Source organism: Suricata suricatta, chromosome 10 (assembly GCF_006229205.1).
Source record: "Suricata suricatta isolate VVHF042 chromosome 10, meerkat_22Aug2017_6uvM2_HiC, whole genome shotgun sequence".
NCBI lineage: Eukaryota > Metazoa > Chordata > Mammalia > Carnivora > Herpestidae > Suricata > Suricata suricatta.
Genome location: NC_043709.1, coordinates 100,786,966 through 100,814,527, shown reverse-complemented (window position 1 = coordinate 100,814,527; position 27,562 = coordinate 100,786,966). Strand labels below are relative to the sequence as shown.

Below are 27,562 nucleotides of genomic sequence, written 5' to 3'. Positions count from 1 at the left end.
GGTCTTTCGATACAGGTGTCCCATGTCCCTCACGAGACTCCAAGCCAAGAACTAGTGTCTTCCCTTCTTATGCTGTCTCATGCCCAGCAGAAATTTTGGGAACGTGCTAGTGCTAGAAATGCTTGCTGAGGTCAATGGCAGCCCCATCAATGGCAGCCCCATCAATGGAGAAGGAGTTACAGAAAATTGCAGAGCAGGAGGTGGTGGGAACTAAGTGGCTGTGAAACCCGCCCCGTCTAGAAAGTTTGCTGCTACAGGTAGGCAGTGGCCATTTAAATTCACGGTAGCCTGAGAAAGGTCCATCTTGAGCCCAGAGTGGTGCTGGTCAGAGCAAATTGCTGTCATACACGGTGCCCTGGCCTGGGAATCTGGGTCCAGCTTGCCTCTGTGACAAGATGCTGTGTGACCCTGGGCGAATCACTCACCCTCTCTGGGCGGGCCTTCTGCATCAAGTGTGGGGCTCAGATGGGGAAAATGTCTTGGTGCTGCAGTTTCATTACTACAGCATCGGGACCTTGTCTCCTCTGTCCTGGCCTCCTGTTTCCCTGCAGGCACGGCTTCAGGGACAACCCTGGCTTCTCCCCTCCTTACGCCCTGTCCTATCTGCTGAGGGGCCTTCCTCCTTCACTCTGGGGCCAGCTGCCTTCAGGACGCCACAGGCTCTGCTTTCCACCATGCGGTGAGTTCAGGGAGGCCGTTCTCGGGCATGCATGCCTGTCTCAACCAGGGCTGAAGGGCATACTCCGATCACCTTCGGCAGCCGTGAGGATGACCTTCTGCTGCCATCTCGCTGCCTCCTGGGCCTTATTTTTCAACAGGTTGTAAACTCCCCCCAGCCCTCAGTGTGATGTGAGGGGAAACGGAGCAGGGCACCGAACATCACCGTGGAGGTGCTAACCTCCTGGGAGGAGCACGTCTAGACAGCCAGCCAGTCACCACTCCTGTCCACGTCCCAGAGACGCAGGGAGGCTGCGGCGCTGAGGCGTGCCCCTACCGCCAAGATGGGGACAGGGTGTGGATCAGAAAGCTCGCCTCACTGGTGGGAAGGAGGTGGCTCCTGGGGGGTGGGGGGGGACGAACCTCAGCAGAACAGGACAGTACTGACTGCCCGCAACAGCCTCAGCCGCTCCCTGGACCGGGCCTCAGGAGGAGGTTTCCACTTGGGATCAGTTTTCATCGGCGGCCAGCCCACTTCCAGACCCCTTACAGGTGTGTGCTTGTGGAGTAAGACTCATTTTTAACACCAGTGGGAGGGAGAGGTCACTGGGAAGGCAGAAACATCAGCATGTAGGCACGGCCTTCCAAAGGGAGTTGGGAGGGGCTACCTGGGGTTCAGATCACCCGTGCCCGCAGCCATCACGGCACACGCAGACCATGCCTCCTTAGGTGAGAGGGGCTCTCTAGCCTGTCTCCTGTTATGTGGCTCAACTCAGAATCTAAGGAAAGGAAGCAGGAACCGAATGATGGGGAGGCCGTGATCCTGAGCTTCTCCTGGGTTTGGGGTGCAAACACATGTTGTTTAGCAACCATCCTGTCCTCCTACAAGAGAAGCACACAGATGTATACGCACGCACACACCCATGCATGGATATACACACTCTCTGAGCCTTGCTCAGGCCACAGCAGGGGGTGGGGACACAGAGAGCCCCCACTCTGGGGTGATCATCTACCCACACATAACTGAGTTGTTCTCCAAACAGGCCAAAACATTTTCTTTGGTGCACGAACAGAGCTGCTTTCTGCCATACTGCCTGCGCCTTGAAGCTTGACCTTCACTTTTGAGTGGATCAAATGACAGGCAGCTAGGTAACTGACCCCAGATCTTGAAATGCTTCCCTTTTCACTGGGAATGCAAACCATAGGTCCTGGATCACAAGAGTGATGAATGCCCATTTCTTGTGTTGGAAGCATCCATAAGGGGGGGTGCAAGGCTGGCCTGGGACAGCAAACAGGGCTCTGGACCAAGACTTGGGTGTTGACTGGGCTTTGCTAGTTCCTGGCCACGTGGCCTTAGGCAAGTCTCTTTGTCTCTTTGGCTAAGGTGATAGGTGGAGGGCTCATGTCTAAGACACCTGGCAGTCCCTTCTGCACAGCTCCTGAATTAAGCAAGGCCGCTGAGAAGGAGGCTGATGGGAAAGACTTGAGGGGAAGTGGGGCCACATTCCATCAGGCAGCTGGGGTTGTCTGGCACACAGCAGGCCTTTCCTAAATGAGCCCAGCAGGACCCAGCTGGGAGAGGAAGGGCCCAGGCTGACTGTATAGGTCTCCTGAGCAGCCCTCTTGCCTCAAGGCAGACACTTGAGGGTTATCTGCATCCTGCTTCCTCAAGAGCCTTGGCGAGAGTCATATTGTCCATTTCCTGCCTCCACTGCACCAGACCATACAGGATCAGAAACGGCACTCTCGTTCTGATGGAGAGGAGCTGGGGTTCTCAAAGCCCTGGCTGCAGGATCTGTTCTTTTGAAGTATTTGGACACTTTGACTCAAGGGTCAAAGTGTTACCAAACGTATGAGGCTATGGCCATTCTGGCTGGGCGGCTGATGGAACACTGAGGGTAATGTGAGGCTGAGAAATGGGCAATGGGGGCTCACAGTCAACATCGCCCCCCTGCTCTGCCCACCACCCCCACCCGGGCACTGGGGTCCTTCCTGAATCCCCAGCTTCTATCGAGGAAGAAGTTGTAGGGACCCTGGGAGTCATGGCCCTAAAAATAGCTCCATTTATTTAGATTCCTTCTCAGAGGAGCTTGGTCATGGTGATGGTGATGTAAATGATAATTATAGCCACATTTTATGATTTTTACATAATGTGGTGACTTGCTTCCCAAGCCTCAGAATGCTCCCTCCTCATACCTTACCCCCAGATAAAGAAAGGGATAGGAGTAGCCAGGGGTGGCCAAGTGACTTCCCCAAGTCCCAGAGTAAGTTAGACAGGCTACACTACAACTTGCTTTTGAACCATAGTCCTTGGTTCCAGACCCTACAGCCCGGTTAGCCAGCTCTGAACATGCCTGATGGAAGGACTGCAAGCTGGGGTCTCCTCATTTTTAATAACTGGTTCTAGCATTTCTTACTCTTTTTTTAGTTTTAAAAATATTTTTTATTTATTTTTGAGAGACAGAGAGAGACAGTGCGAGCAGGGGAGGGTCAGAGAGAGAGGGAGATACAGAATCTGAAGCAGGTTCCAGGCTCTGAGCTGTCAGCACAGAGCCTGACATGGGGCTTGAACCCACGAACTGTGAGATCATGACCTGAGCCGAAGCTGGACACTCAACCAACTGAGCCACCCAGGTGCCCCTCTTACTTTTTAATCCATCCCCTAAATGTAAAAGAGCCCCTGACCAACACCCAGTTTAGCCTGAGCTATCCATCATAATCTTCCTGTGGCTTAAGATATAGAAGTTTTCAGAGCCCATATTCAAAATTCTAAAAATACCCCTTTCTTTTGATGAGGGCAGCATCCGTCCCGGCCACCGGCCTTAGGCTGAGCTGGCCTGAATTAGCTGGCTCCCTCATGTAGCCTTCACTGAAACAGAAGATCTGGTGTGAATAATTTAAACCCCATTCCCTTTCCCTTCTACAGATTCCCCACACCACGTCGGGCAGCATCTCAGCACCGCAAAGATGTGCTATTCCTGTCCCTGATGAGCGCTGCCTTCTTGGGAAAGTGACTCTAGGGGCTGCAGAGGTGCCAGGAGGAAGGGCTTGCACCAGGATGTATGCGCATCATATGAGTCGGACCGCCCCGCTCCAGGCGGTTCTTGGGGACCGTTTGATGTCCGGCCTCACCCTCCTCCTGGTCCAGGCTGGACGCACATCATTCAGATGCCTGGTCTTTCATCTTTCTCTTTTCTCTTTGGGGACCACTTTGTGTAGAGCTAGGCTCACTGTATTTCTCCTTTGGAGTTTCCTTCGGCCTTTAGCTAATGAAAGATTTTGAAAGGAAGTTAGACAAGGAGGCGAAAAAATGAAATGAGAGCAGCAAGGAGCCTCCAGGAGTCACAGAACACTTTTAAACTGCTTTAACCATGTCGCTTGCCTCCGAATGGGGGCCTGGGGTTGAGAAATTCCTGCGTGTCTCAGCCACCTTCTTGGTTAAGTAGTCAAGTGCTCTGTAATTCAGGGGTGGACAAGCCAGTATGTGAGTCACTCAGAATCACTGCTTTGCCTGTGTTCTGTCCTTGGGACAGTCTGTCTTTGGTTCTTTCAGTGGGGGTGGGGATGAGGGAAAAGCAAAGGGAGAGGATTCCAGGCTTTGAGGTTTGCTGTTTGTTAGCGTGTTGCGCTTACACCCCTGGACCTCCAGGCTGGTGCTGTGTCCGGTTAGGATGGTGGACCACAGAGGCCAGAGGTGTTGTATCAATTCTGTTGGGATGGAAGGGAGAGCAGGCAAGGAGGGTAAGTTGGGGCTGAGAAGGAGCGCATCTAGCACCAGGCCTCTGTCCCCAGCCCTGCCTCAAGGCCCAGGGGCATGAGAAGGCCTCTAGCTTGTTGACACTGTGAAGCTCAGAAGGGCAAGCCAAGAGGTAGACATGCACCATCCTGCAGGCAAGCCCGAGGTCCTGGCCTTCCAGAAGTCCCCACATCTTCCCCGCACAACCCTGGGTATGCAGCTTGGCTCCCCCCAGGCAGGCTCAGACTGGAGGCTAGAGACATCAATTTTCTTAATGGCTCAGTCTAGAGGGTTGGGCAGGCCTTGCTAATGGATGGAATAAGACAGGAGTGAAGAAGAGGGGCCTGTGGTGTGTGGCTCACAGATCAGAATGCTGCCAGTTACTGACTCTTAGGTTTTCCTTCTGGTCTTGGAGAATGCCAAGGGGAAGAGCTCTTATAATTGGGCCTGTCTCCAAAGAAGCCAATAAAGCTTACTATCCCCCATTAATGCCCACACTACACTCACTAGCCTAGTGTCTTTAGACACCAGAACCTCTGGATAGAGTGTTTGACCCCATGTCCTTCAAGTTCCCCTCTACCTGGGGCGTCCTCTGACACACACTGCTATCTCCATACTATAATGAGAGCAGGGAGCTTCTAGGCCCCCCTCAACTCCTGCCACTCCCTGGTCTCCTGCCCTAGTATTCTGGCTGGGCCCCATGGGGAGCTCCCTCCTATACCCACCCAGGTCTCTGAGAACAGCTGCTATGCGCTGACATCCACAGACAGAACGGCGTGTCCCTCTACCCACATTACCTCCTGTGCCTCTGCCTCCCATCCTGCTCGGCCTCCCCATGATGTGCATTCTTGGTGGCAGTTCTAACAGACTGGACTTCACACTTCAGCTCCAGCACTTACTCGCTCCACATCTCCAGGGCCAGCCTGCTCATCTGCATGGCGGGGTGAACACTGCCTGGATGGGAGCACTGGCCCCGGAGCCAGACCTAGCTGCTCACTAGAGCTATGGTCTCCAGCATATTGTTTAACCCCTCCATGGCCCAGTTTCCTCACCTATAAGATGCACACCATAAACATAAACACCTCATTGGGCTGGGTGAGGACTGAGCGAGCTAAATGCACCAGTGTTTAGAAGTACAGAAAGTTCACGAGCACTGTGACTTTGCAGGGTAGCTGTTATAATGACAGAAGGAGGTGCCCATTGTGTTATAATTGTCCTCTGGGTAAAATGCAAGGGCCTGTCTCCCAGGGCTGCAGGGGAACAATGGTCTTAGGAGCTCCTATGGAACCAACACAGATGGCTTCAAGTGAGAAGGAAGGTCCCCACATGAGGGCCTCTGCCCTCCTTCCTGGGCTGCAGAGGTGAGTCCTGTTTCTTCCACAACAAGATTAGCTGGTGTTAGGAAGGTGCAGCCAGTGATGACACAGCCCAGCAGCCTGCCTCCATGGGCCAGAGGGCTCAGCCTGAAGTCGGGGGTTGATCTGAAGGCTCCATGTCCTAAAGGACCAGGGCTGAGCAGAGCAAAGGTGGACTGCCTGAGAATGGAAGGATCAGGATCCCTCTGGGCCCAGTGGCACTGGTCCCCATAAGGGCTGGCACCTCCTCCTGGGCCAGTGCTCCCATCCAGGAGGTCATGCCCAGTGTCTTCACGGAGTTAATGCTGATCTGATCAAGGGTGTCTGGAGGCTTATGAGGACTCGTGCTAGGCCATGTGAGGGATGGCCGGAAGATGTGGGGCTGGCTCAGGGTGCACCTGTCCCACTGTGTGAAGGACAGCTCATGTCACAGCTCATGCTCTGGTGACTGGTCCCCTGCAGGACTTCACCCCACCGGTGTGCCACCATCCACGTGACCTGCACCTTGGCTCCAGGATGTCCCTCAGAGCAGAGTTAAAGACTCTTTCTAGGCAGGGGAGGGCCATCCTGCGGAGCCTGTACACAGGCGCTTTTGTGTCCAAAGCTGAAAAACTAGGTCACCACTGGTGAGAGTGGCTTCAGGGGACGGCCCCTCCACTGCCTCCTGCTCCCTTGGTTGGATGCGCAAGGGGACAGAGAAGCGGGGTGGGGAGAGCACAGCCCTCGGAGGCTTCTTCCTGCGACCTGATTCTATGCGGGCTCAACCTGATTTCTCACTAAGCCTCAGATGAGATCTGCCTCTGGCCCTTTCCTGCTAAGTCCACGTGTTCTGTAGCCTTCCCTGCTCCTGCTGGGCTCGGTCCTCAGGAGAGTAAAAGTGGGGAGATGTCACCCAGGCACCAGGGAGCCTGCCCTGGCAAAGGGTCCTTGAGAACAAGGGGTTGGATCTGGCTTCTGCCCCTGCCAGTCCTGCCCTGGTTTCCCCGACACGAGGAACCGATGGATAGTCTTCCCCGCATCAAGGAGCCCGTGCTGCCCCCAGCACCACCTGTGACATCCTCTTTCCCAAACAATCAAACCTGCATCTGACCAAGCTTCTAGATTCAGCTGCTTGGAGAACACGTTAAACAAAGTCACAAGGATATAATCAGAGTTCCAGACTGGGAGAAAGCATAGGAAAGATGATCTGGTTCCTTCAACAAATAAATTGTAAGGGGGGAGAGAGAGGGAGAGAGAGAGACAGAGAGAGAGAGAGAGAGAGAGAGAGAGAGAGAGAGAGAGTGAGAGAGTGAGAGAGATAGGTGATAATGCTCAGAAACTGAAAGAGACTCAGGAGACAAATTGCCCAACCTTAATCTTTTAAAAAAAGTATTTTTGAGAGAGAGAGAGAGAGAGAGGGAGCAGGGCAGGGGCAGACAAAGATGGAGACAGAGGATCCAAACAGGGTCTGTGTTGACAACAGAGACTCTGATGTGGGGCTTGAACCTGCAAACCGTTAGATCATGACCTGAGCAGAAGTCAGATGCTTAACCGACTGAGCCACCCCGGTGCCCCAGCCCAATCATAATCTCAGTACATGGTCCGAATTTAGGTTTTGGTTCAAACAAAGTAGAAAAAAAAAAAAAAAAAAAGAACAGTTTCTGAGTCAACTGGGGAAATTTGGAACTGCCTGGTTATTTCACACATTAAGGAATGACTAATAGTTGTTTTTGGGTGTGACAGAGGTATTGTCATGTTTTCTAAAGAAGGACCCCTCAGTTCTAGGGGGATGCAGTGAAATACGACAGATGACAAGGTGTCTGGCAGCCGAGTTGGGCGGGGAGGCAGGAAGTAGGGAGGAAACAAATGAAACAGGAGAAGATAGTTGTTGAGGCTGGGTGATGGGACAGGGGCTTCATTATCCCATTATTCTCGTTTCTGCATATCTTTGAGAAGCAGCGTATCATGAAATCTGGAAGGAGGAGGAGGGGGAGGGAGGAAAGGCAGAAAGGAGGGGAAGAAGCAGCAGCAGCACCAAGACTGGCTTAGGTGCTAAGAGCCTGGGGACTTCCGCCAACACCAGACCGGAGGGAGAGCCACCATCTCTCTCCGCTTCCAGGGGCCTCTACCGCGTGGGTGTGGGGGGAGGGGGGTTCTCAGAATAGGAGCCCGATGGCGGGACGGGGTGGGGGCTGGGCACTCACTGTGGAGAGGCAGCTCCTGTCCTCCCGGATGATAGCGCAGAAGCCCAGGAAGCCCGTCACCATGACAAGGGCGCCTGCGAAGATGAGGATGTAGGCAGAAGCGGCGAAGGTGCTGGAGGCCAGGACGCTGAGGTAGCCGCTCTTCTCCACCAGGGTCCAGACGCCCACGGCCATGACGGCAGCCCCGCCCACCTGCAGGAAAGCCCACATCAGGGCAGGTGGCCGCCGTGGGCTCCACAGCTGCCATCTCATTGAGTCCTTCGAAGAGCTTGAGAGAATAATTTGGTTACCCATTTCACAGATGAGGCAATTGTGGGGCCGAGAGGTTAAGAGACTCATCCGCGGTCACACACCTAAGCAAGTTGCAGGAATAGATTTTGAATCCTGACTTCCAATTTTGTACTTCTTACCACAATGACCACTGTGTCCCCATCAGATGTGGGGGAGATGGCTGTAATTATGGGACAACCAATGTGTCTGGGTCCCTTCACTTCCCCGACTCCCAGCTGCCCCGTGTCCTTCCTCCTTCAGTGCCCCTTGGGCTTGTCCACGTTTTCCCAGGAGGGCACTTTCCCATGCGCCCCATGTCAGCCTTACATGTGCCCATGGAGCTTCTCATCTCATTTCTTCTCATCTACAGGTGACAAAACCGGGGCCCACAGAGGAAAGGTCAGTTGCCGGAGGCCCCGCCTCTGTTTAGGGGCAGGGGTAGGACAGAGCTCAGAGTCCCAGGCTGATGACAGTCATTGTGCCTCCACCACTGAATGGATGCATTCTCCACAAGCTGGGGTTGGTCTAAACCAGCAGGACTGGGTGATATTTCTTCTTTGCTAACTGTCCCATTCCCTTCTGGCCCAGAGAAGGGTACAGGGACAGGACACTGCTGACTGGCAGGTCAGGCGGATGCTTCCCTAGGAAGGGTACCTGGGAAATACAGCTGCAATGGCTCTCTCACTGGGTTCTTTCTGCGCAGAGGCTGAATAACCCTTTCTGTGATTTGTATGCTCAGCAGAAGCATGTGTGTGCACATATGTCTCCAGGGTACCAGACTGGGTGGCATTAGGGTATTGGTGGGGGGACAAGGCCCCTGGGACCTCTGACCATCTCTGCTTTCTGCTCCTGGGAAGGCAGATCTGCCTGGCCCCTAGTCTCCCTGCCTCATTTAACAGTGCATTCTCTTTCTCAGATGGGTGGGGAGTCAAAAGCTAGACAAGGCCCAATGGCTCGGTCCATGCCCGCTCGTCCTGCAAGGTGCTGGCATCTGCCCCAGGGCGGCTCTGCAGGACCCACCCCGCCACTTCACAGTGCCCGTTCTCGGGAGCCACAGATGTCAGCCGAGCAAATGGCAGGTGGTTCTCGACAATCAGCATGCAGGAGGCACGTACACCACTCTGCTGACCATCTTCCCCTCTGAGCTCTGCAACAGTTTGGTGAGGATTGGGCGGCAGAGGGGGGGGGCACATATGATCTCTGTTTTACGGATGAAGACACTGAGGCTTGGAGAGAACAAGAACGTACTCAAGATAATACCACTGGAACATTCCAGAACTGAGACTCAAACCCAGGTCTTCTGAGGGCGAGTCTGGGACTCTGTCCTTAGATTGCACAGACTGGGCTGGGCCTTGCTGCACTATATTCACTTTGTTTTTTAAATATGCCCGTTTTCTTCCAAGTGCCATTTTCTCCTCCTCAGCACCTCGAGGAGGTAAGAGAGACAGGTAGAAGAACATCACACAGCTGTGCTACTCCAGATGGAATGGGAGAGGCGAACGTGCCCCATTTCCTTAATTCCACAATGCACAGCCCTACCCACCCCCATTTTAACATCCCAACAATGGAGATGCAGCTTATGATTAATGGTGTCTTATGATTATGCTTGGCAGCACTTATTCTCAGTGGTACAGAAAACAACGGTGTGCCTCACAACTGATGGTATCTTAGATCCAGAGAAATCCTGGACTACAATAGGTTTTTAAATTCTCTGCGTGTGTAGGCTATCTTCGGTCCGTACAACCTCCATGGCTAATGAATTTCCTGAGTCTGGGTCAATAGAGGGTGTCAAGTGAGGGTGTCCAGCAAAATATCCTGCACGTATTCTTTCTGCCCCTACGGCCTGAAAGGCCTGGGTGAGGGTCCCAGCTTTGCATAACTAGCTGTGTGACTGAGAGACAGTCCCTTAACCTCTCTGGGCCGGAGTTTCTTCATATCTCTAGTAAGGGGGGTGTATAAGACTAGTGGTTTCTAGTCTATAACCACCAAAGACTCCTTTGATTACTTTTTCCTGTGGATCTTACATTTTGAAGGATTTTGCCTACCAAATATGGTGCATTAAGTAATAATTCATTTCTCATTTTTTATTAATCAAAGGCACATGATTAGTGCCAGGAAGAGATTCTGAGCAGCATGAAATAGTCAATGTGACCACTTTGCATTGATCTTTTAATGGGTGTAGTCTCTTTATAGAAATATACACACTATCCATTATCCATTAGGCTTGCCAACCCCACAGGCTGAGAATCAGATTTGAGACCACACATCTGGGCACCTTTGGGCTTGACTAGGGACACGTTATCTGTTGGGGGACATGGAACCCACTGAAAATCTAATAAAAAGCTTTGGGCACTTTGGCCAGAGAAATGGTAATCCATGTAAAATAACATATTCAGGTTTGGGGGCTGATGTCTAATCTTTCAGCAGGCTACGAGACAGTCTCTAAGACCTCCTCTACCTGCCTCCACACCCAGATAAGGTGGCATTTCTCAGCCTTGCTGCACAATCACTTGGGAGTTCCACAAAACCAAAGTCACACTCCAGGCCAAATGTAATCTCTGGGAGTGGGATCCAGGCATGAACATTTTATTAATTTCCCAGTTGGTTGGGGGAGAAGCACCTTGTAGGTGTCCTGTCCCTCTCCCCCAGTAGATGGCGCTGTGCTGAATTCCACGAATACACGCTTCCTGGAAGCTTTGGGCCCCACCCCTGGGCGTAGCTGCCTGGAGAGCTCTTGACATTTGTTCCGGACTTGAACTCCATCCTCTTCCCTATCTGTGTGAGGGTGTTTGCTTCGGTAGAAGCTTTGGGGGTGAAGGTGGGGTGGTGAGGGGCAGAGTTTTCAATCAGAAAGGATTAAAGTCCTATTATGAAAAAATGAAAAAAAAAAACCCAAAAAACAGGAGGAGGAGTGGGGGGCTCTAAGAAATGCAGCCCTGGGAGAGGAGCAGTATCGAGCCCACTAATGGAGGGTTGCTCTCTTCCAGAGCTCTTCTTGCCAGTCACAGAAAGGGCTGGAATCCTGCAAAGCAGGGAGAGCCCACAAGTGAGCTAGGGTGGCAGCAGGGTCACCAGCCATAAGGAAGGGTCTGGAAGCCATCTGAAGGGACCCACTGCCTTGATTAAGGTCTGGAAAACAAATTCGTACTCGTTCTGAGGTCCAGAAGAAATAAGAATGTGATTCTGAGTCAGTGGGGACACTAACCACCTCCCCACCCCCAGAGGTGTCACGTTGGTGGAGAAGTTAGTGTCTGCAGGGATTTGCCAACAGGAACAAGAAGGTTTCAAGTCCTCCAGGGTGTCTCCTTCTTGGGGCTTGGTCAGCTCTTGAGAAAATAATCTTGCATCCGGACAGAAAAGTAAAAGTTGCTAAATGCTCGAGTAGGTCACCAGAGGGGATTGGGAAGTCAGCAGACCTGGGCTCCAGCCTTGGATTTGCCCCTGACTAACCATGTGACCGTGTACAAGACATTTCACTTGACTAAGCCTCAGTTTCCTCATCTGTAAAATGGCACCGCTGGATGAGAATGTCTCTGAGGTCTCTTCCATGTGGATACAATGTCCCTGTTGGTACCAGAGCACAGCCTTCTGCCAATACTCCTCCAGCAAGATGCTTCTGGACCAGTGGCTCATGGCTTTCACTCAAGCCCTGGGGAGACTGCCTAGATCAGCAGGAAGAGCAGTGGAAGGGGAACAGAGAGGACTGTCTGGCGGGCAGGGAGAGGTGTGACCCCAATGAGCTATTTCAACAGCAATTTGCATAGAGTTGATTCAACAGTATTGGACTCTTTACAAAAAACTGTGGAATATTAAATATTTTTCAAAACCAAAGCCTGTAGCGGATTAGCCAGAAAACCCTGCAGAGGGCGAAGCCTTCTTGCCAATGAGGACACCTGTAGTCCAGGAGGGGCAAGGCAGGTCACCCATGCCTTGTAATTTTAGGAACTTCCTATTTGTAGAAAAGAAACATTGCCAAGAAGTTGCTCAGGTCATCACATGCACAGAAGGATTAGCCTGAGCAACCACACATGGCTGGGCCCTGACAGACATCAGGCGGAGAGTTTAAAAGTAACTGCGGGATTATCTTTGCCAGTACTGTGCTGGCATCTGGGGGGGGGGGGCCGGTGGGGTGGAGCAGGGGCCAGGACCGCTAGGGTCCCCCAGGCAGGAGAGTTTTCTGTCTTCAGTGAGAGAGAAGCCATGGCACACGGAGGCAGGAAACACACGGGTGGCCTGCAGTTCATTTCTGTAAGTGTCTGCTGGGCGCCTCCTGGGTGCCCAGCCCCACGCTGGACTGGACAGGGTTTTGAGCTGAATGTGCGTTCACCCATGTAGAACTGACACCCGCCTTCTCCGCTCTTTCTGCCCTGGTTAGTCTCATCAACGCACCCCCGCCCCCAGGCTGGAACCGCCCCCACCCCCCCACACCCTGGGTCTCTGTGGACTCCTCTCTCTCCTCCCAGGGAAGCCACATGCCAGTCCCCAGCTGTTCTCCCACCCAGCTCCCTGGCTTTGGCTCCCTACCTCCCCACCCATGTATCATCAGCCTCCAGGCCCCTGCTCAACCCAGAGGCAAGTGTGTCATGATTCCAGGGTTGATCCACCAAGAGACCCTGCTGAAAAACTGCCCCCGGCTCCCTAGCACCCAGCACACCAAGCCCAAATTGCAGCATGGGCTCAAAGCCCTTCAGGATCTGGCCTCAGCCTGATTAAGGACCTGACCAACACCGCCAGCACCAGGCAGGCATCTCTCCCAGATCACCCCACATTCCTGTGGCCTCAGTGTCAGTTCTGAGTTGAATCTTCAAGGGTAGGCTTGTCCTGCTAAATGTCACTTTCTACGTCGATCCATTCTTTTCTTGGCTCTGTGGTTTTAAATCCCTTAGTAAAATAAATCAGAGCACTACTTTCCCTCCTTCCCCAAGCCAATCTACCTTTATGACAAGAGCAGAGATCATGGGAGGTATTCGGGGCTGGAGCTGGGAGAGGACCTAAGACTACCTGTTCCTCCTTCAAACCCAGCTCAGAATCTGCCCCACCCCGTCCTGCATCCTGTGCTCCCTGCGGCTACCACACCTTGTACAGGCTTCTGGAGTGACATGTATCACAGCGTCTTTGTTGTGTTCACCATTTGGTCTCGTCTTAGTATCCCCAGCAGAGTGTGGTAGTGCCTGGTAAGTCACTGGGGAAGGAGGAGGCAGAGGGAGGAAGGGAAGGACAGACAGAAGAATCAAGTCTACTCCCTTTTATATTCTGGATGAAGAAACAAGGGCCCACAGTAAGGTGACTTTCCAAGGTCTTGTAACTAGCCGGGGGCCAAGTGGGGGCTAGAACTCAAGAACCTTATTGGCCAGTTTAGTGGCCATTTTACCAGCGAGGCTTCTGATCCACACAGGCCCAAAGCAAGCCACATTACTCAGGGCTGTCACCACAGGCTTCCTCCATGACTGGTCTCACCCACAATAGCCCTGTGCAGGCCAAATGTGCATCCCCGTCAAGTATGAGCAGACCCTGACAGCACAGAGAGGCAGGGATGCCCTCAACTGCATGGGGGTCCTGTGGAAAGGGAGCAGGAAAAGAACCAGCCATGGGACTCCCTCACCTCTCCCGTCACAGATGACATGTCCAGAGAAGCAGGCAAAGGCCTGTACAATGGGATGATGATGTGGAGATAAAGGGCTTTCTACCCTCGGCAGGAAAGCAAGCAGATACTCTTCTTTTCGAGGCCTTCCATGGGGGTCCTAGAGAGATGTCCTGAAGTCACCTCACTCCCTTCCCCGGGCCGGGGCACAAGTCTTCCACCATCTCTGCCTCCTGTGTTGGTCCATGTCCCCCCCCAGGGGATCCCTGGAGGCCAAGTCTCACTGGTCCCCAAGGGGAGTACTGAGGCCTCACACAAGACCCCGGGGCGGCACAGAGCCTCAGGGAGCAGCAGCTCTTCCCTGGTCTCCTGAAGCCTGGCATAGCTCCGGGGAGGCTGGGAAGGTTTTGATTATTAACACAGTCAAGCAGCTAATTAAAATAATAAATTAGGGAACAACATTGCAGGGATGATGGGAACTATAAGGAGATAGGAGGGAAGAAAAGCATTTTCTAGGCATCATGTAGGGAAGCCTGGATCACATTTTCTTTTTAGGGATCAGGGAAGAGGCATAAAAGTGTTGGCATTTTTGATTCCTGACCCAGAGCTATATCCAAGGGGGCCTCCTCTGCCCAGTGAGATGGTCCTGATCAAATGCAAGGGGGAAGGGGGTGGAGTCAGGGATGGGGTGATGCTGGAGGGTGGGGGGGGGATCAGGTGTGGGTTGAGTGCTGCAGGCCAGGGGGCCAGAGGCGGAGTGCAGCTCAAGCACAGGAGGTGGGTGTCTACTGTGGCACTTCTAAAGTCTTACTTATATCTCCACCTTCTGCATGCCTGTTCATCATTGTACATCCCAATTCAGGGGCTACCTTAAACCCTGAGGACCTTTGGGGTCCCCCTTGCATTTGATCAGGACCATCTCACTGGGCAGAGGAGGCCCCCTTGGATATAGCTCTGGGTCAGGAATCAAATATCAAAAATCAGAGCAGCAGGTCTCAGGCTGTGATTATTGGTCAGTGGTTTCTGCAGATGGGAAGAGCACTGGACTTTGAGTCAGAAAACCCAGAACTGACATAGGATTCTGCCAACCACGTGAGCCTTATTTCTCCTCTACAAAATGGGGATGGGGACGTTAAAGAGCAGCTGTGAGAATCAGTGCAGAGTGTAAACTGATTCACAACCTTCAAACTGTGCAACTGTGGCACAGTCGATTGGGAGGCGGGGAAACTGGGTTTAAAGTCTCATGGAGACCCCCAGGCCTGGCTTGTGGCCACTGGCAGCTGCGTCCTGCCCACGCCAGGGTGGAGGTGGGGGCCTCTGGAGCCACCCTACTGCTCTGAGTTTTGAAACTTTGAAATACATTTGGTGGAGTATACCTTGCACTACAAAACAAAACAAAACGAAATGACACAACGCAGAAGAGAAAACAGAGTGCGCTGCACACAGTAAAGGTAAGCTTGGCTCTATGAACAATTCTTCACGTAGGCATTTCTTAGGCTCCTGTCTATTTCTTTATTTTTTCCATAATATTTTATTATCAAATTGTTTTCCATACAACACCCCAATGCTCTTCCCCTTAAGTGCCCTCCACCATCACCACCACCTCTTTTCCCCCCTCCCCCTTCCCCCTCAACCTTCAGTTCATTCTCAGCATTCAATAGTCTCTCAAGTTTTGCGTCCCTCTCTCTCCCCAACTCTCTCTCCCTCCTCCGCTCCCCCTGGTTCTCCGTTAGGTTTCTCCTGTTCTCCTGTTAGACCTATGAGGGCTCCTATCTATTTCTTACACGGATCATGATCCGCAAAGTCTTAAAGCCGGTGCTACGGACAGAGAAAGCTCTAAATGATGAGGCATGTCCCTGAGTCTCCTCAAATAGCTACATATACGAGCTGAGCACCACGTGTGTGTCAGAAACTGTGCTATTTCTCCAAAGATTAATCTTTAATTCTTACAGGGCTTGACACTCCCACTAAAGATCTGGAAAAAGGTGAGGCTTGGTTAGATTAACTGATTTGCCTAACGGTTTAGTCTGCTTAGGCTACCATGATAAAATACATAGCTGGGCGGCTTAACGCACAGAAATGCATTTCTGTCTCTCGCGGTTCAGGAGACGGGAAGCCCAGGCTAAGGGGCTGCCTGATTCAGCGTCGGTGAGGACCTCCTGCCCTGCTTACAGATAGCTGCCTCCTCATATGGCCTTTCCCCCCGTGCATGCTTATAAAGAGAGATCTCCCTCTCTTCCTCTACTCGTAAGGCCACCTATCCTATCGGATTAGGACCCCCACCCTTCTGATCCCATTTAACCTTGGTGACCTCCTAACGGCCCTATTTTCAAATATAGTGACATTGGAATTTGGGACTTCAACATATGAATTCTCAGGGGTCACAATTCAGTCCATAGCAACTAATGTCCCATGGCAAATCAATAAGATCTGAAGGTGAACCCAAACTTGAGCCCAAGTCTTCCCAGGATGCTCTGTCATCTCACTAATCCACAGATGCCCCAAAGACGGAGTAGGAGAGTGCAGGACTCGGAGCTGGTGGCTGCGCACATGGGTTTAGGGGCGAATGAGAGCTGGGCGCCAGCTCCAGGTCTTGGGGCAAACTGCTCCCCGCTCTGCAAAGTGGGGCTCTACTAGAGGTGTTCAGGGCTGCAGGGGTACTAGGAAGATCACGCAGAATGACGCTTCCACAGAGGAAGCCTCCACAGTAAGTACCATGCATGCTAGGGACTCCGTCACTGATGTATTCCAAGCCCCTTGCACAGTACTTGATAAACACTGCAGGTGGAGTTTTCGACTGTTGTTATTATTGGCCAAAATGCCTGGGTGTCACCATTAGAAGACTTTGGGCAAGATTCTGAACTGGGTGAGCCTGCTCCCTGCCCAAGGACAATGGTGATACCAACCATCACGGTTGATTGGGGGATCGCATGAGATAATCCAAGGAATGTCTTTATCCAGCAGTGCCTCACAAAGGCTAGACATCATAAACCACCACACAGAAGGCTTCCTGATCCTCGCTGTGCTGGATGTGGACAGTGTGGCAAGGTGATGTACGGGGAAGCAACACTGTTCTGGGGGGGAGAGGAAGTTTGAGTGGTCACCCCAATCATACCTGCAAGGACAGCCTGTTGCTGGTCTGGGCCCGCTCTCTGTCTGCATGGTGGTGCTGGTGTTAGCAGGGGGCTTGGCAGACAGCAGACTGGCCACTCTCTGAAGACCTTCCCTGCGTCTTAGAGTCTAAGAGGAAGGCATAAGAGGTGGGAGTGGTGGCCAGTGTAGACAATGGCATTGTTAGGTGTCTTAGAAGACAGGTTTGGGTGTGGGGCCGGCTGCTGGGCTCTGGGGTATGTTGTGGGGGGAATCCTTCTCTCGAGGGACAGGGCCCTCCCTACACGGCCCCCTCCCTAGGGAATTCTGGTAAATTCCCAGGGACTTTTTGCACTGCAAAATGTGGACATTGTGCTCTGCTGTGGGAGGAGATGGGCCAGCAGTCTGTCCCGTGTCTACTTCTGAGGACATCATAGTGGGTCCATGGGATGATGCCAGCATGCTCCTGGGCTGGAGACTGAGGCCTGGATATCCCTTAACTGACCATCTGTCATAAGGCAAATGAGGCCTGGCTGAATGGGTCCCCAGGAAGCTGGTCCATGTCCAGCCAGGCCCCCAGGCAAGGGTATTTTTAACCCAAAGTAGGGAGATCTATATGGGGGAAGCTCCCCCTCACTGGTAGCTGCTCTGGTAACACGCTCGCTGCCCATCTGCCTGTGCTGCCACCCCCACGTCCCTCTCCCTGCCACTCCCAAAGGAATGCAAGCACCAACACACAGACTCTGAGTCCTCTCAGGCTGGAGAGGACCCTGAGGGTGGTCACAGGCAGGACACGCAATGGTCAGGGCCCTCCCAAAGATACTCCAGGCTGAGCACCCCACGGTAGCCTTCTGGCCCCTCCAGCTACTGCCCTCTCTCCTCTCTGGGTGCTCGGCAGGTGTTGTCTACACGGAGTGCCCACTTCCTCCTCCCCACCCCTGCCCAACTACTCTCCTGTGAGTACTCTCACCACTCCCACCAGTAAACTCTGTGTGGTCAAACCCAATGGCCACTTCCCAGGCCTTAAAATACTTGATGTGTCCTCTCCCTTTAACACGGCCCAGCCCTCCCAGTCTCCCGCTTCTGTGATACTGTCTCAGTTTTCCTCCCACGTCTCTGACAGCCCCTCCTCCACCTTCCCTGGGGGAACCACTGGTATCTCCTTGCCTGAGGCTCTCTGAAAGTCCTACATCTCAGGAGCTCCCTTAGTCAGGGCAGACGGGGCCCCTGTTGAGCCTAGACCCACTGGGACATTCTACCTCTCATTCGTGCCTCTCTTCTCAGCCTCCATGCTGTCTTTGGGGTTCTCGCCTATGTCTGGCTGCAGCCACCAGTCGGGTGGGAATGATCCAGACCCATCAGCCAACTTCCCACAGGGCACCTCTGCTCAGATGTCTCCTGGCAACACAGACTCACCATGCCTACATCTGACCTGGCCATCTGACGCCCAACGGCTTGTCTTTTTAGTCTACCGCTGCAGTGAAGAGCCTCACCATGTCCCCAAGGGTTACACGTTTTCTTCCTCTCAGCCAGTTCATGGCCTAACTTTGCCTCCCAAATCCCTTGACGCTCTGCAAATATTTGATCCCCACTGTCACTCCCATACTGCAGGTCACCACTATCTCCCATCCTGATCAGGGCAAAGTCTAGAGGCAGTCTCAACATGGCCAGCCCTGGGTGATAGTATTATGGGTTGAATTGTGTCCCCCCAAAAGGTTTGGTGAAGTCCTATCTCTGGCACCTATGAATGCAACCTTATTTGGAAATAGGATCTTTGCAAATCAAGTTATGATGAGGTCTTTAGAGTGGGCCTTTATCTGATAGGAGCAGGGTCCTTCTAAGGAGAAGAAAGTGCTGGGGGCACATGGGTGGCTCAGTCAGTTGAGCGTCCGACTTTGGCTCATGTCATGATCTCACGGTTCGTGGGTTCGAGCCCTGCATGGGCTCTGTGCTGACAGCTCAGAGCCTGGAGCCTGCTTGCTTCAGATCCTGTGTCTCTTTCTCTCTCTGCCCCTCCCCTGTTCATGTTCTCTCTCTCTCAAAAGTAAATAAATGTAAACCAAAAAAAATTTTAACGTGCCACGTAAAGACATAGACACACAGAAGAACAGTATGGGACGGCAGAGGCAGAGACCATAATCAGGACATTGCAAGCCTACGAATGCCAAAAATTGCAGGTCACCACTAGAATTTCTGAAGGCAAGATTCTACCCAGAGTCTCAGAAGGAGTGTGGCCCTGATGACACTTTGATGTTGGACTCCAGCCTCCAGAGCTGTGAGAGAATACAGTTATGTTGTTTCAAACTACCCAGTTTATGATTCCCTGTTACAGCATCCCTATGGACCTAATGGCATGATCCATGGGTAATCTTTATTTTCTTATTTACACTTTTCAGTATTTTAGGGATTATCAGTAGTGGAGACATAGACCTTTTATGATCCGGAAAAACAGACTTATTCTTTTAAAAAATCGTCACTCAGAGAGAATCCTAAGCACTCTATTGTATTTATCTCTGAGAATCAAAAGTATCTACACCCACACAGCTTACTGATCACATCAGTGTGGCTTTATTATTCCACTGTCTTCCTCAATATAGCTTTACTATTCCAGGAAACTCTTGCTATGGAAGATAAAAGTTGCAAATAAAATAAGTTTATTGTTCATTTCAGGAACTTTGCAAAAGCATTTAAACAAACATCAAACTGTTCAACTTTTAAACAGATAGTATCAAATGACTGTCTACTCTTCAAGGCTCTCCCAAACCCTGGCTTGCTGTGCCCACCAATCCTAAATTCCTGTTGTGTCATGATCCTTCAGCATTTTAATGCCCTCACTGCCCCATCCTAGGCAGTTTCATTAATTTTTTTTTTAGTGTTTGTTCATTTTGGAGAGGATGAGAGAGAGTCAGGGAGGGGCAGAGAGAAAGGGAGACACAGAATCCAAAACAGGATCCAGGCTCTGAGCTGTCAGTACAGAGCCCGATGCGAGGCTCGAACTCATGAACCGTGAGATCATGACCTGAGCTGAAGTCAGATGCTTAACCGACTGAACCACCCAAGTGCCCCAATAGTTTCATTACTCCTAATAAAAGACCTTGAAAACATAGATAAAACCTATCTCTGCATTTCCCTTTCTGAGATGTTTCTGAGGGAGAACATCGCTTCCCAGGGTAGGAAGGAAACTTGGCTGTTTTATTAGCAGGTTGATTTCATGGTATTTTCAGAATTTCTGCACCTAACATACTCAAAATATTACATTTATTGACTTCCCTCTGTATCCAGAGACTGAGCTAAGCCCTTAACTGAGGCATCTGCTAAATGACCTGTTAAAAGGTAAACTGAGGCATATTAAACATTTTAAACGTTTCTTTGAGCAGAAGTTGCTTCCAATCGGGCAGCAACCAATCTAACAGACAGAAAGGAGTTCTGAAAAACCATACAAAAGGCAAGACTTCTATACGCAGAAGGGAGCAGGAACAAGGATGTCACAGTAGGCAAAAGTGCAGGCTGGCTATTGCAAGGTCACTTTCCTTCCGGGGAAGGCAGGTTTCTATCAGGCAGATTACCTAACTAGTGCTCATCAGGCAATTCCTGACTGGCTGGTTTAAGATGACACTTCTGGGAGAGCCGCGACCGTAATTAAGTCTCGGTTTGGTGACATGATGGCTTAGCCTAAGTGCCTCCATTTGGGGCCTGTTGTCTTGTTTTCAACAATCCCTACGTGGCTGGAAACGATTCCCGTTTTGTAGCTGGGGAAGAGGCTCGCAGACATGAAGTGGCTGCCCGATTAACGGAGCGGAGCCCAGCAAAGCCTGCTTAGCCTGCTAAGCACCCTTCTGCCTCTCTGGATTTTGTGAGATTGTAATACAAAATACGCACACTCCGGTGGCTGGCTACTTGGGGGAACGGATGGTCTTCTGCTCCCAGTTGCTCCGATAATTTCATCAAGTGGACAGACCTCACTCCTCCTGAAAGACCTCAGGGGGCAGGCTTCTTGAGATGAGTCGCTACAGATGCCAGTCCTGACACACCAGCCCCAACACACCAGCCCCGGGCCTGAAGTTAACCAGGAAAGGCAAATGGGCTTCGGGGGAAAACAAACAATTGTTTTAGGCAGGCCCATTTCCCATAAGGTGCAACACGTTAGCTGCGGAGAGAGCCGGACCCTCGCACAGCGGCTGGAACACGCACTCCATGTTGTGCTCAGGCATCCTCTATTCGGATGCCATGTGGTAGGACTCCAAGCCAACCTGCATCCCAGATTCTTTTCTTCCCCCTCAGTAGTGAATGTACATGTTTGCTTTCGAGTAGGCAGAATTTGCCCATGGGTGGTCTTTGATTTGGAAGGAATCAACCAGAGTGGTGACTCACTAAAAAACAAAGGTGGCCTGACTCACTCTGCTGGGGAAGGGGATGTGTGTGCAACATTTCACTTACCCAGAAGAAGAAATTAAAGACGAAGAGTAAATACTTCAGGTAGACAAGCAGCCAGTCGTCCTGCTCGGCCTTGTAATGGGCCATGGTTGCTGGGCCTGCAAAGAAGACACATATGTTGGGGGGTCCAGACCATGGGGAGACACTGTATTCTTCCCAGCACCGGGGCCCCTGACTAGCCTGTTGGGCCGGATGGGTCTGAGGCTGTGGGTATATAACCTGGAGAAAGATGAGGGAAATCCATAGGCTATCGGCTGCACAACAGAGTGAACCAAGCAGAATTTTCTAGACCCTTGGATCTTGGTGTTGCCCTTTTGACCTAAGTCTAACCTATAGGTCTTCCTACAGACTTTGCACTGACCTTGTTGTGTGTTCTGATTCTCTTCCCCTGTCTCATTAGAGCTGCAGGACACAAATTTACCTGTCCTACACACACATGCGCACACACACACACACTCACGCACACTTGCATGCGTGCGTGGCCCCAGAGTCTGGCACTCTGCATGACTTGAGCAGGATCCCTTTGTGCACAGGTGAGGCATGAGCCCCAAATCAGACAGTCCAGGCTGGAAAGAACATCAGCACCCTGACTTCCCCCATGAGGAAGCAGGTCAGCAGGCCTGCTTGTTTGGCAGGAAGACAAGAGCTGCAGAGTCGGACTCCCTGGGATCAAACCCAGGTCTGTCACAAGATACATGAGACTTTGGGCGAGTCATTCAACCGCTCATTCCTCAGTGTCCTCTCCTGTAACTGAGATAATCATAATACCTACACCACAGGCTGGTTTGGAAGATGAAATGTGATAATCTATGTGAGGTGTTTAGCATAGTCCTCGGCACACAGCAGGCGCTCCATAAATGCTAGCTATTGTTAGTATATGCAGCAGGGAATGGAACCCAGGACTCCAGCCCCCAAATTCCTAGCTTTTGCCCTGGAACCATGCTCCCTCTGCATGTCCTACTGCCCACTGAGGGACTCTCTGGGTACCATGACGTTAGTGGGGTGACAAACGTACAGGAGCTTCACTGTGCCTGGTAATTCCACTTGCTTCCCAGTAAGTCTGGACCACTGCCTCTGTAGTTTCCTCTTCTCAGCCCCGTTTCCCTCTGGCACCCTGCCCCCATGCTCTAACACACACAGAGCAGCTGCTCTTTAAGAAACCAGCCCCCTCGAGGGGACCTTTCTTATCCAAGAGCCACAAGCAATGGGGCACTGGTTTTGCACATTTCCATTCTTTCTCCCTCGTTCTCCATCTCCAGTCGGGCCCTCCCTGCACCACTCTGCTCCTGTTCCCTGGCCGGTGCTGGGCTGGGCCCACATCAGTCCTCTTAAGCTATCGCCCTGCCTTTCCTTCCAAGCCCATGGACTCCCAAGACAGGGAGAGGAAGAGAGAAAGGAAAAGGTGGCTGCCTTCTTTGGGATTTCTATTTGCAGAACCTGAAGAAGGTAATTTAAGTCTTCTGGTTAAAAAAGGACAAAACCCATTTTTCTCTGATTTTGGCTCATTGGCAGTGTGGTGGACAAAAATACAGAAGGAGAAAAAAAGGAAGCCTACAAAAAAAAGTGTGAAAAATGGTGATAGATGGGGTCAGCAGGGCCACGGGAATAGGAGCTATTACACGGTCATTCTGCAGGTGGCCCCGACAATGGCACCTCTGGGCCACTGTGGGCCATTAGTAAATGGACAGTTTGTGTAAGGCCTGGCCTCGCCTGTCTGCATCTCTCTTCCCAACCAGGACCCACAGAGCCAGGCTACAGACCCCTCTCTAGACCTGACCAAGCGTCGGGACCTGCAAACCAAGGGACCAGCACCCTCTAAAGGAAAACTGTATTTTTAAAAAAGGAGTTGAGGCAGAAGACAGGATTTAACAAAAAGAAATACAATTTCTAGTGGTAAATGTTCCGCCATTAGTGGTAGAGAAGACGTAACTGAAATATCACAGTCAGGGGGGAAAAAAAGCCTGTGGGCTCATTAACTCAACCTTCTGTGGAGGGAATGAGGAAATCAACACTCTCTAAAGTGACATGACTATTTGGTGGTAACAGTTTCCTATCCCCTCCTCAGCCTTCTTCTCCCACCGCATCCCCACTTTTTGGAGGGCCTTGTGCTGGGCCCTAAAGAAGTGGCTTCCCAGCTTAGACTCAGATGCTTGGATTTGAAAGCTAGCCTTGTCATTTATTGGCTGTGTGACCTTGGGTAAGTTAATTAACCTCTGTGAGCAGCTAACATTGATTTAGCATTTGTTATGTGCTAGGCATGGAACTAAGTGTTTTATACGTGTTATCTTGTTCCATCTTTCCAATAGCCCTAGGAAGTAGGGTAATTCTCATTTTTGAAAGGTAAGGAAACACAAGTTAAATAACCAGTCCAAAGTGAAGCAGGAATTAAGTGGCAAAGCAAGGAGAGGATGAGAAGCATGTGACTGAGCCCAAGCTCTTACCCACTATGCAGTGCTCCTGGGACTCAGGCTGCCAGGGGAGGGAACAAAGGAGATATGGCTTGTTTCCTTAATACTTGTTCTCCCCGTCTGCCTTCGGGCCAGAATCCCTGAGTTTCTCTGAGCACTGGCCACCTGGAGCTGATGACATTTCCTAGCATCCCTTCCTGCTAGATGCAGCCAGGACTGACTGCTGGTAAATGGCGTGGAAGTGGTGGACTCGATTTCTTAGAGGTATCATTTTTGGGGTGTATGTTACAGGTGCATTTGGAACAAAAAAGGAGGGTGCAGAACTCTGTATGTGTTAATTAGGCCAAGTCTGCTAACAGCACTTTTCACATCTATCTCTTTACAGATTTTGTGTCTGCTGGTTCTCTGGTCTTTGAATAGATGTAGTACAGACCCTCACTGTGACCACGAATTTGTCTATCCTTCGATTCTGTCCATTTTTGTGACGTGCATTTTGCAACTGTTTAATGGCGTGCATACATACTTGGAGTTGTGATATCATCCTGGTAGACCGATCCTGTTGTCATTAATAAATGTTGGTCCTTATCTCTAATGCCCAGAAATATTCTTAAAGTGAAGAGGGGGCATGCCTCCCTCCAGCCTTTCCTTCTTCCTGTTGGTTGTAATCCTGACGGACTGACTGCAGCTCATGTAGCCATTTCAAGCCATGAGTTGGAAAGGGCGATGGGTTTAAAAAAGCCTGGGTCTCAGACGGTTTGGGAGCTGTACAACCTTCCTCAGGGAAACAAGCGCGTACAAGTTTCCCTTCTTTTCGATGCACAATGCTCCTTTACCCTAGGCCCTCTTCTAGCTGCTTCTCTAGAAGCTGATTCCCTTCTCATTTGAAAATAACTACCTGAGTCTCCATTTCCTCCCCTCCCCTGGATCCCTAACCCACTCTTATCCAGCACTGATGCCTCTCTGGCAGAGGTGAATCCTCTGCCTGCACACGGCACTGTGGCCCACTCCCTCCCCTTGGCTTCTGAGACCCTCACTCCTCTGTTCTCCAGTCCTTTCCCTTGCATGGCAGTCTCCGGCATGGCTTCTTCTTCCTCCTCCTCCCTAGGGTTGTCTCCCCTTTCCCTCCCCCTGTGCTACCTTTTAATTGTACGCACTACCTGCCTGTAGGTGTCTATCTGATGCTTACCTTTGCTGCTGCTGCTGGTCTGGTTGATACCTCGCCATTTCCTTCTTCGTTTCAGCACTAACTTCTTAACTGGTCTCCGGGTGTGTCATCGGCCCCAGCCCCTCGGCCCTTGAGATGTAAGCCTCATGAAGGACGGCCTCACTGAACACTCGCCTGTGGCTCTGCGTCAGCTTCAGGACACTGACTGCGCTAAACTCAACTGTCTGGTGGCCCAGGACAGGTGGGCAGGGCTGGTGAGGCAACTGCCCTCCTGGAGCATGGACACTCCCAGCCCACCTGCCACAGGGTTCTGGATGGGATTCCTGGCAGACAGACAGCTGCCTTGATGGACACCCATCTCTGGGACCTAGTTTTCCTCAGCCTCCCCGGTGGTTAGCAGGTAACACATGGGGGCAGTGGCAGGGGGTGGGGTGGGGGTGGGAATGGCCGCGGCAGCCTCCGGAGAGAAGAAAAGCAAACACGTGCCACTTGATCTGCCAGGATGGAGGCTGCGGGGCTTCAAAGCCTCCAAGGCCATGTTCACTGAGCTCTGAGGGGCAGCTGAGGATTTGTGGGAAACAGCTCATCTTCCCAAGTGGGCTTTATTTCTGTCTAGAGGATGGGGAGTTGGACGTTCTGAGCCAGTGGCAGGAGGTGTCCCTCAGGGGCCAAAGACAGTGGAGGCAGGCAAGGCAGAGGCACCTTGCCCTTCCAGAGGTGGTAGTCACTGTTTGCCATGGGGTCCTGGACTGGCCTGAGCACAAAGAAGAGGTGACCGTGCCTCCTGGAGCCCTGCTTCATCCATGCTGATTTCTTCTCTGGCCTCTTTCAAGACCCGCTGCCCCTCCCTCTGGCCTTGGATCCACTGTGCCATGCATCTGGAGTCCCAGCTCCTTGCTGCCCACCAACAACCCCCTAGCTCAGAGGAGTTCCCCCCGCACCCCGAAGATGGCCATCTCCACCTTCCCAGCCTTAGCCCAGTGCCCAGCAACAGTAGCAACTGGTTTGAGTCTTTATCAGTGCCTTTTTAAAAAATGTTTTATTATTTCTTTTTAAGAGTAAGAAAGAGCACAAGCACAGGAGGGGCCAAGAGAGAGGGAGACACAGAATCTGAAGCAGGCTCCAGGCTCTGAGCTGTCAGCATAGACCTTGACGCGGGCTAGAACCCACAAACCGTGAGATCATGACCTGAGCCAAGTCAGATGCTTAACTGACTGAGCCAGCCAGGTGCTCTTTTTCAGTGCCTTTTTAGTCTTCTAACAAGCTGACCGGTTGGGCTCTGGTGCATCGGCTACCTCTGCTGAGACCGAGCAGCTTCTCCTGCCTCTGTCCCCTCCTTGCTGTCTGCACTTGGGCGGGTTACGTCCCCTCTCCAGCTGTCTGTTTTCCCATCCACATGGCAGGCACATATCAGAGTTATCTGAGGGTAACTAATGACCCAATGTGCCCACGACTGAGTGAGGGATTTTTCAGAATACCATACTTTTAGTGCTAAACCCGGACCATCCCCAGCAAGGCAGGATGGCGGGTCACCTTACTCCCGGATGCCGTTGCTGGTCTGAGGGCCACGTTGGATCAGTGTTCTTTAAAGCCCCTACCAGTTCTGGAAGTCCATACCCCTGCACTGACTATCCTTTGCATCTGAATAGACATAGCTGGGTGGGTGCAGGTGGAGCTGGTGTGGGCACGCCCTCTCACACAAAATCCGCATTTAGGATGCTGTTCCCGATGAGATGTCAGAGATTTCCCAGACAGCCTGGTAATGCAGCTTCAGGGTGCCTGTCTCTCCAGGCCCAGGCTCTGAGTGCAAAACAAAGCTGGCATTCAAGGGCAGCCAGAGGCCTGGGGGCTGCTAATAGCACAGGCAGGACCCACGCCACAGGATTCTCAGAAAAGCAACCACAAATGCCTTGATGGTGAAATGACAGATTTGGGGGACTTTCATCAGGCAAGATGTGTAATGTCCTGCGCTGTGAGAACTGGGGATTATTATCTCTTCTACTGCCAGCCCCCCAAGTGAATGAGTCTCAAAGGGCAGAGAGGATAAGGGATATGCACAAAGAGCCTAGTGGGCTGGCCAGATGTGTGGGAAACTCGCACTGGGCAGGGCAAGGCTCAGGCAGGGTGAGCACCCAGAAGCAGAGTGGATCCCCCTGGGCAGTGGGTGGGGGGAAGAGCCAAGTCCTTTTTTTTAAATTCCTCTGGGTGCACGCTAGAAGTCCAATGCGCTATCCATTGCGCCAAGTCCTTTTATAAAAAATAATTTATTTATTTTTTATTATTTTTTGCATTTATTTATTTTTTAAATAGTTTATTGTCAAATTGGTTTCCATATAACACCCAGTGCTTCTCCCCACAAGTGTCCCCCCATGACTATTACTCTCTTCCCTCCCTCCCCCTCTCCCTTCAGCCCTCGGTTCGTTTTCAGTATTCAATAGTCTTTCATGTCCGCGTCGGGCTCTGTGCTGACAGCTCAGAGCCTGGAGCCTGCTTCTGGTTCTGTGTCTCCTTCTCTCTCTGCCCCTACCCCGCTCATGCTGTCTCTCTCTGTATCAAAAATAAATAAAAGATTTAAAAAAATCAATAGTCTCTCATGGTTTGTGTCCCTCTCTCTCCCCAACTCTCTTTCCCCCTTCCCCTCCCTATGGCCCTCTGTTAGGTTTCTCCTGTTAGACCTATGAGT

At 51.7% G+C, this 27,562-nt stretch overlaps 1 protein-coding gene across 4 annotated transcripts in view; it reads right to left on the bottom strand.

Annotated features, from left to right (window-relative positions):
- TSPAN11 (tetraspanin 11) overlaps positions 1 to 27,562 on the bottom strand; it is a 76,716-nt gene that overhangs the window by 23,105 nt on the left and 26,049 nt on the right. For all 4 annotated transcript variants that reach the window (XR_003914662.1, XM_029955249.1, XM_029955248.1 and 1 more), the window contains 2 exons: positions 21,310 to 21,404; positions 7,932 to 8,123 (listed from right to left, as the gene is read on the bottom strand). Coding sequence is in view for 3 of the 4 variants with exons in the window: in XM_029955249.1 (XP_029811109.1) it covers positions 7,932 to 8,123; positions 21,310 to 21,393 (276 nt within the window). In the remaining variant the exon portion in view is untranslated. The remainder of the gene's footprint in view (positions 1 to 7,931; positions 8,124 to 21,309; positions 21,405 to 27,562) is intronic.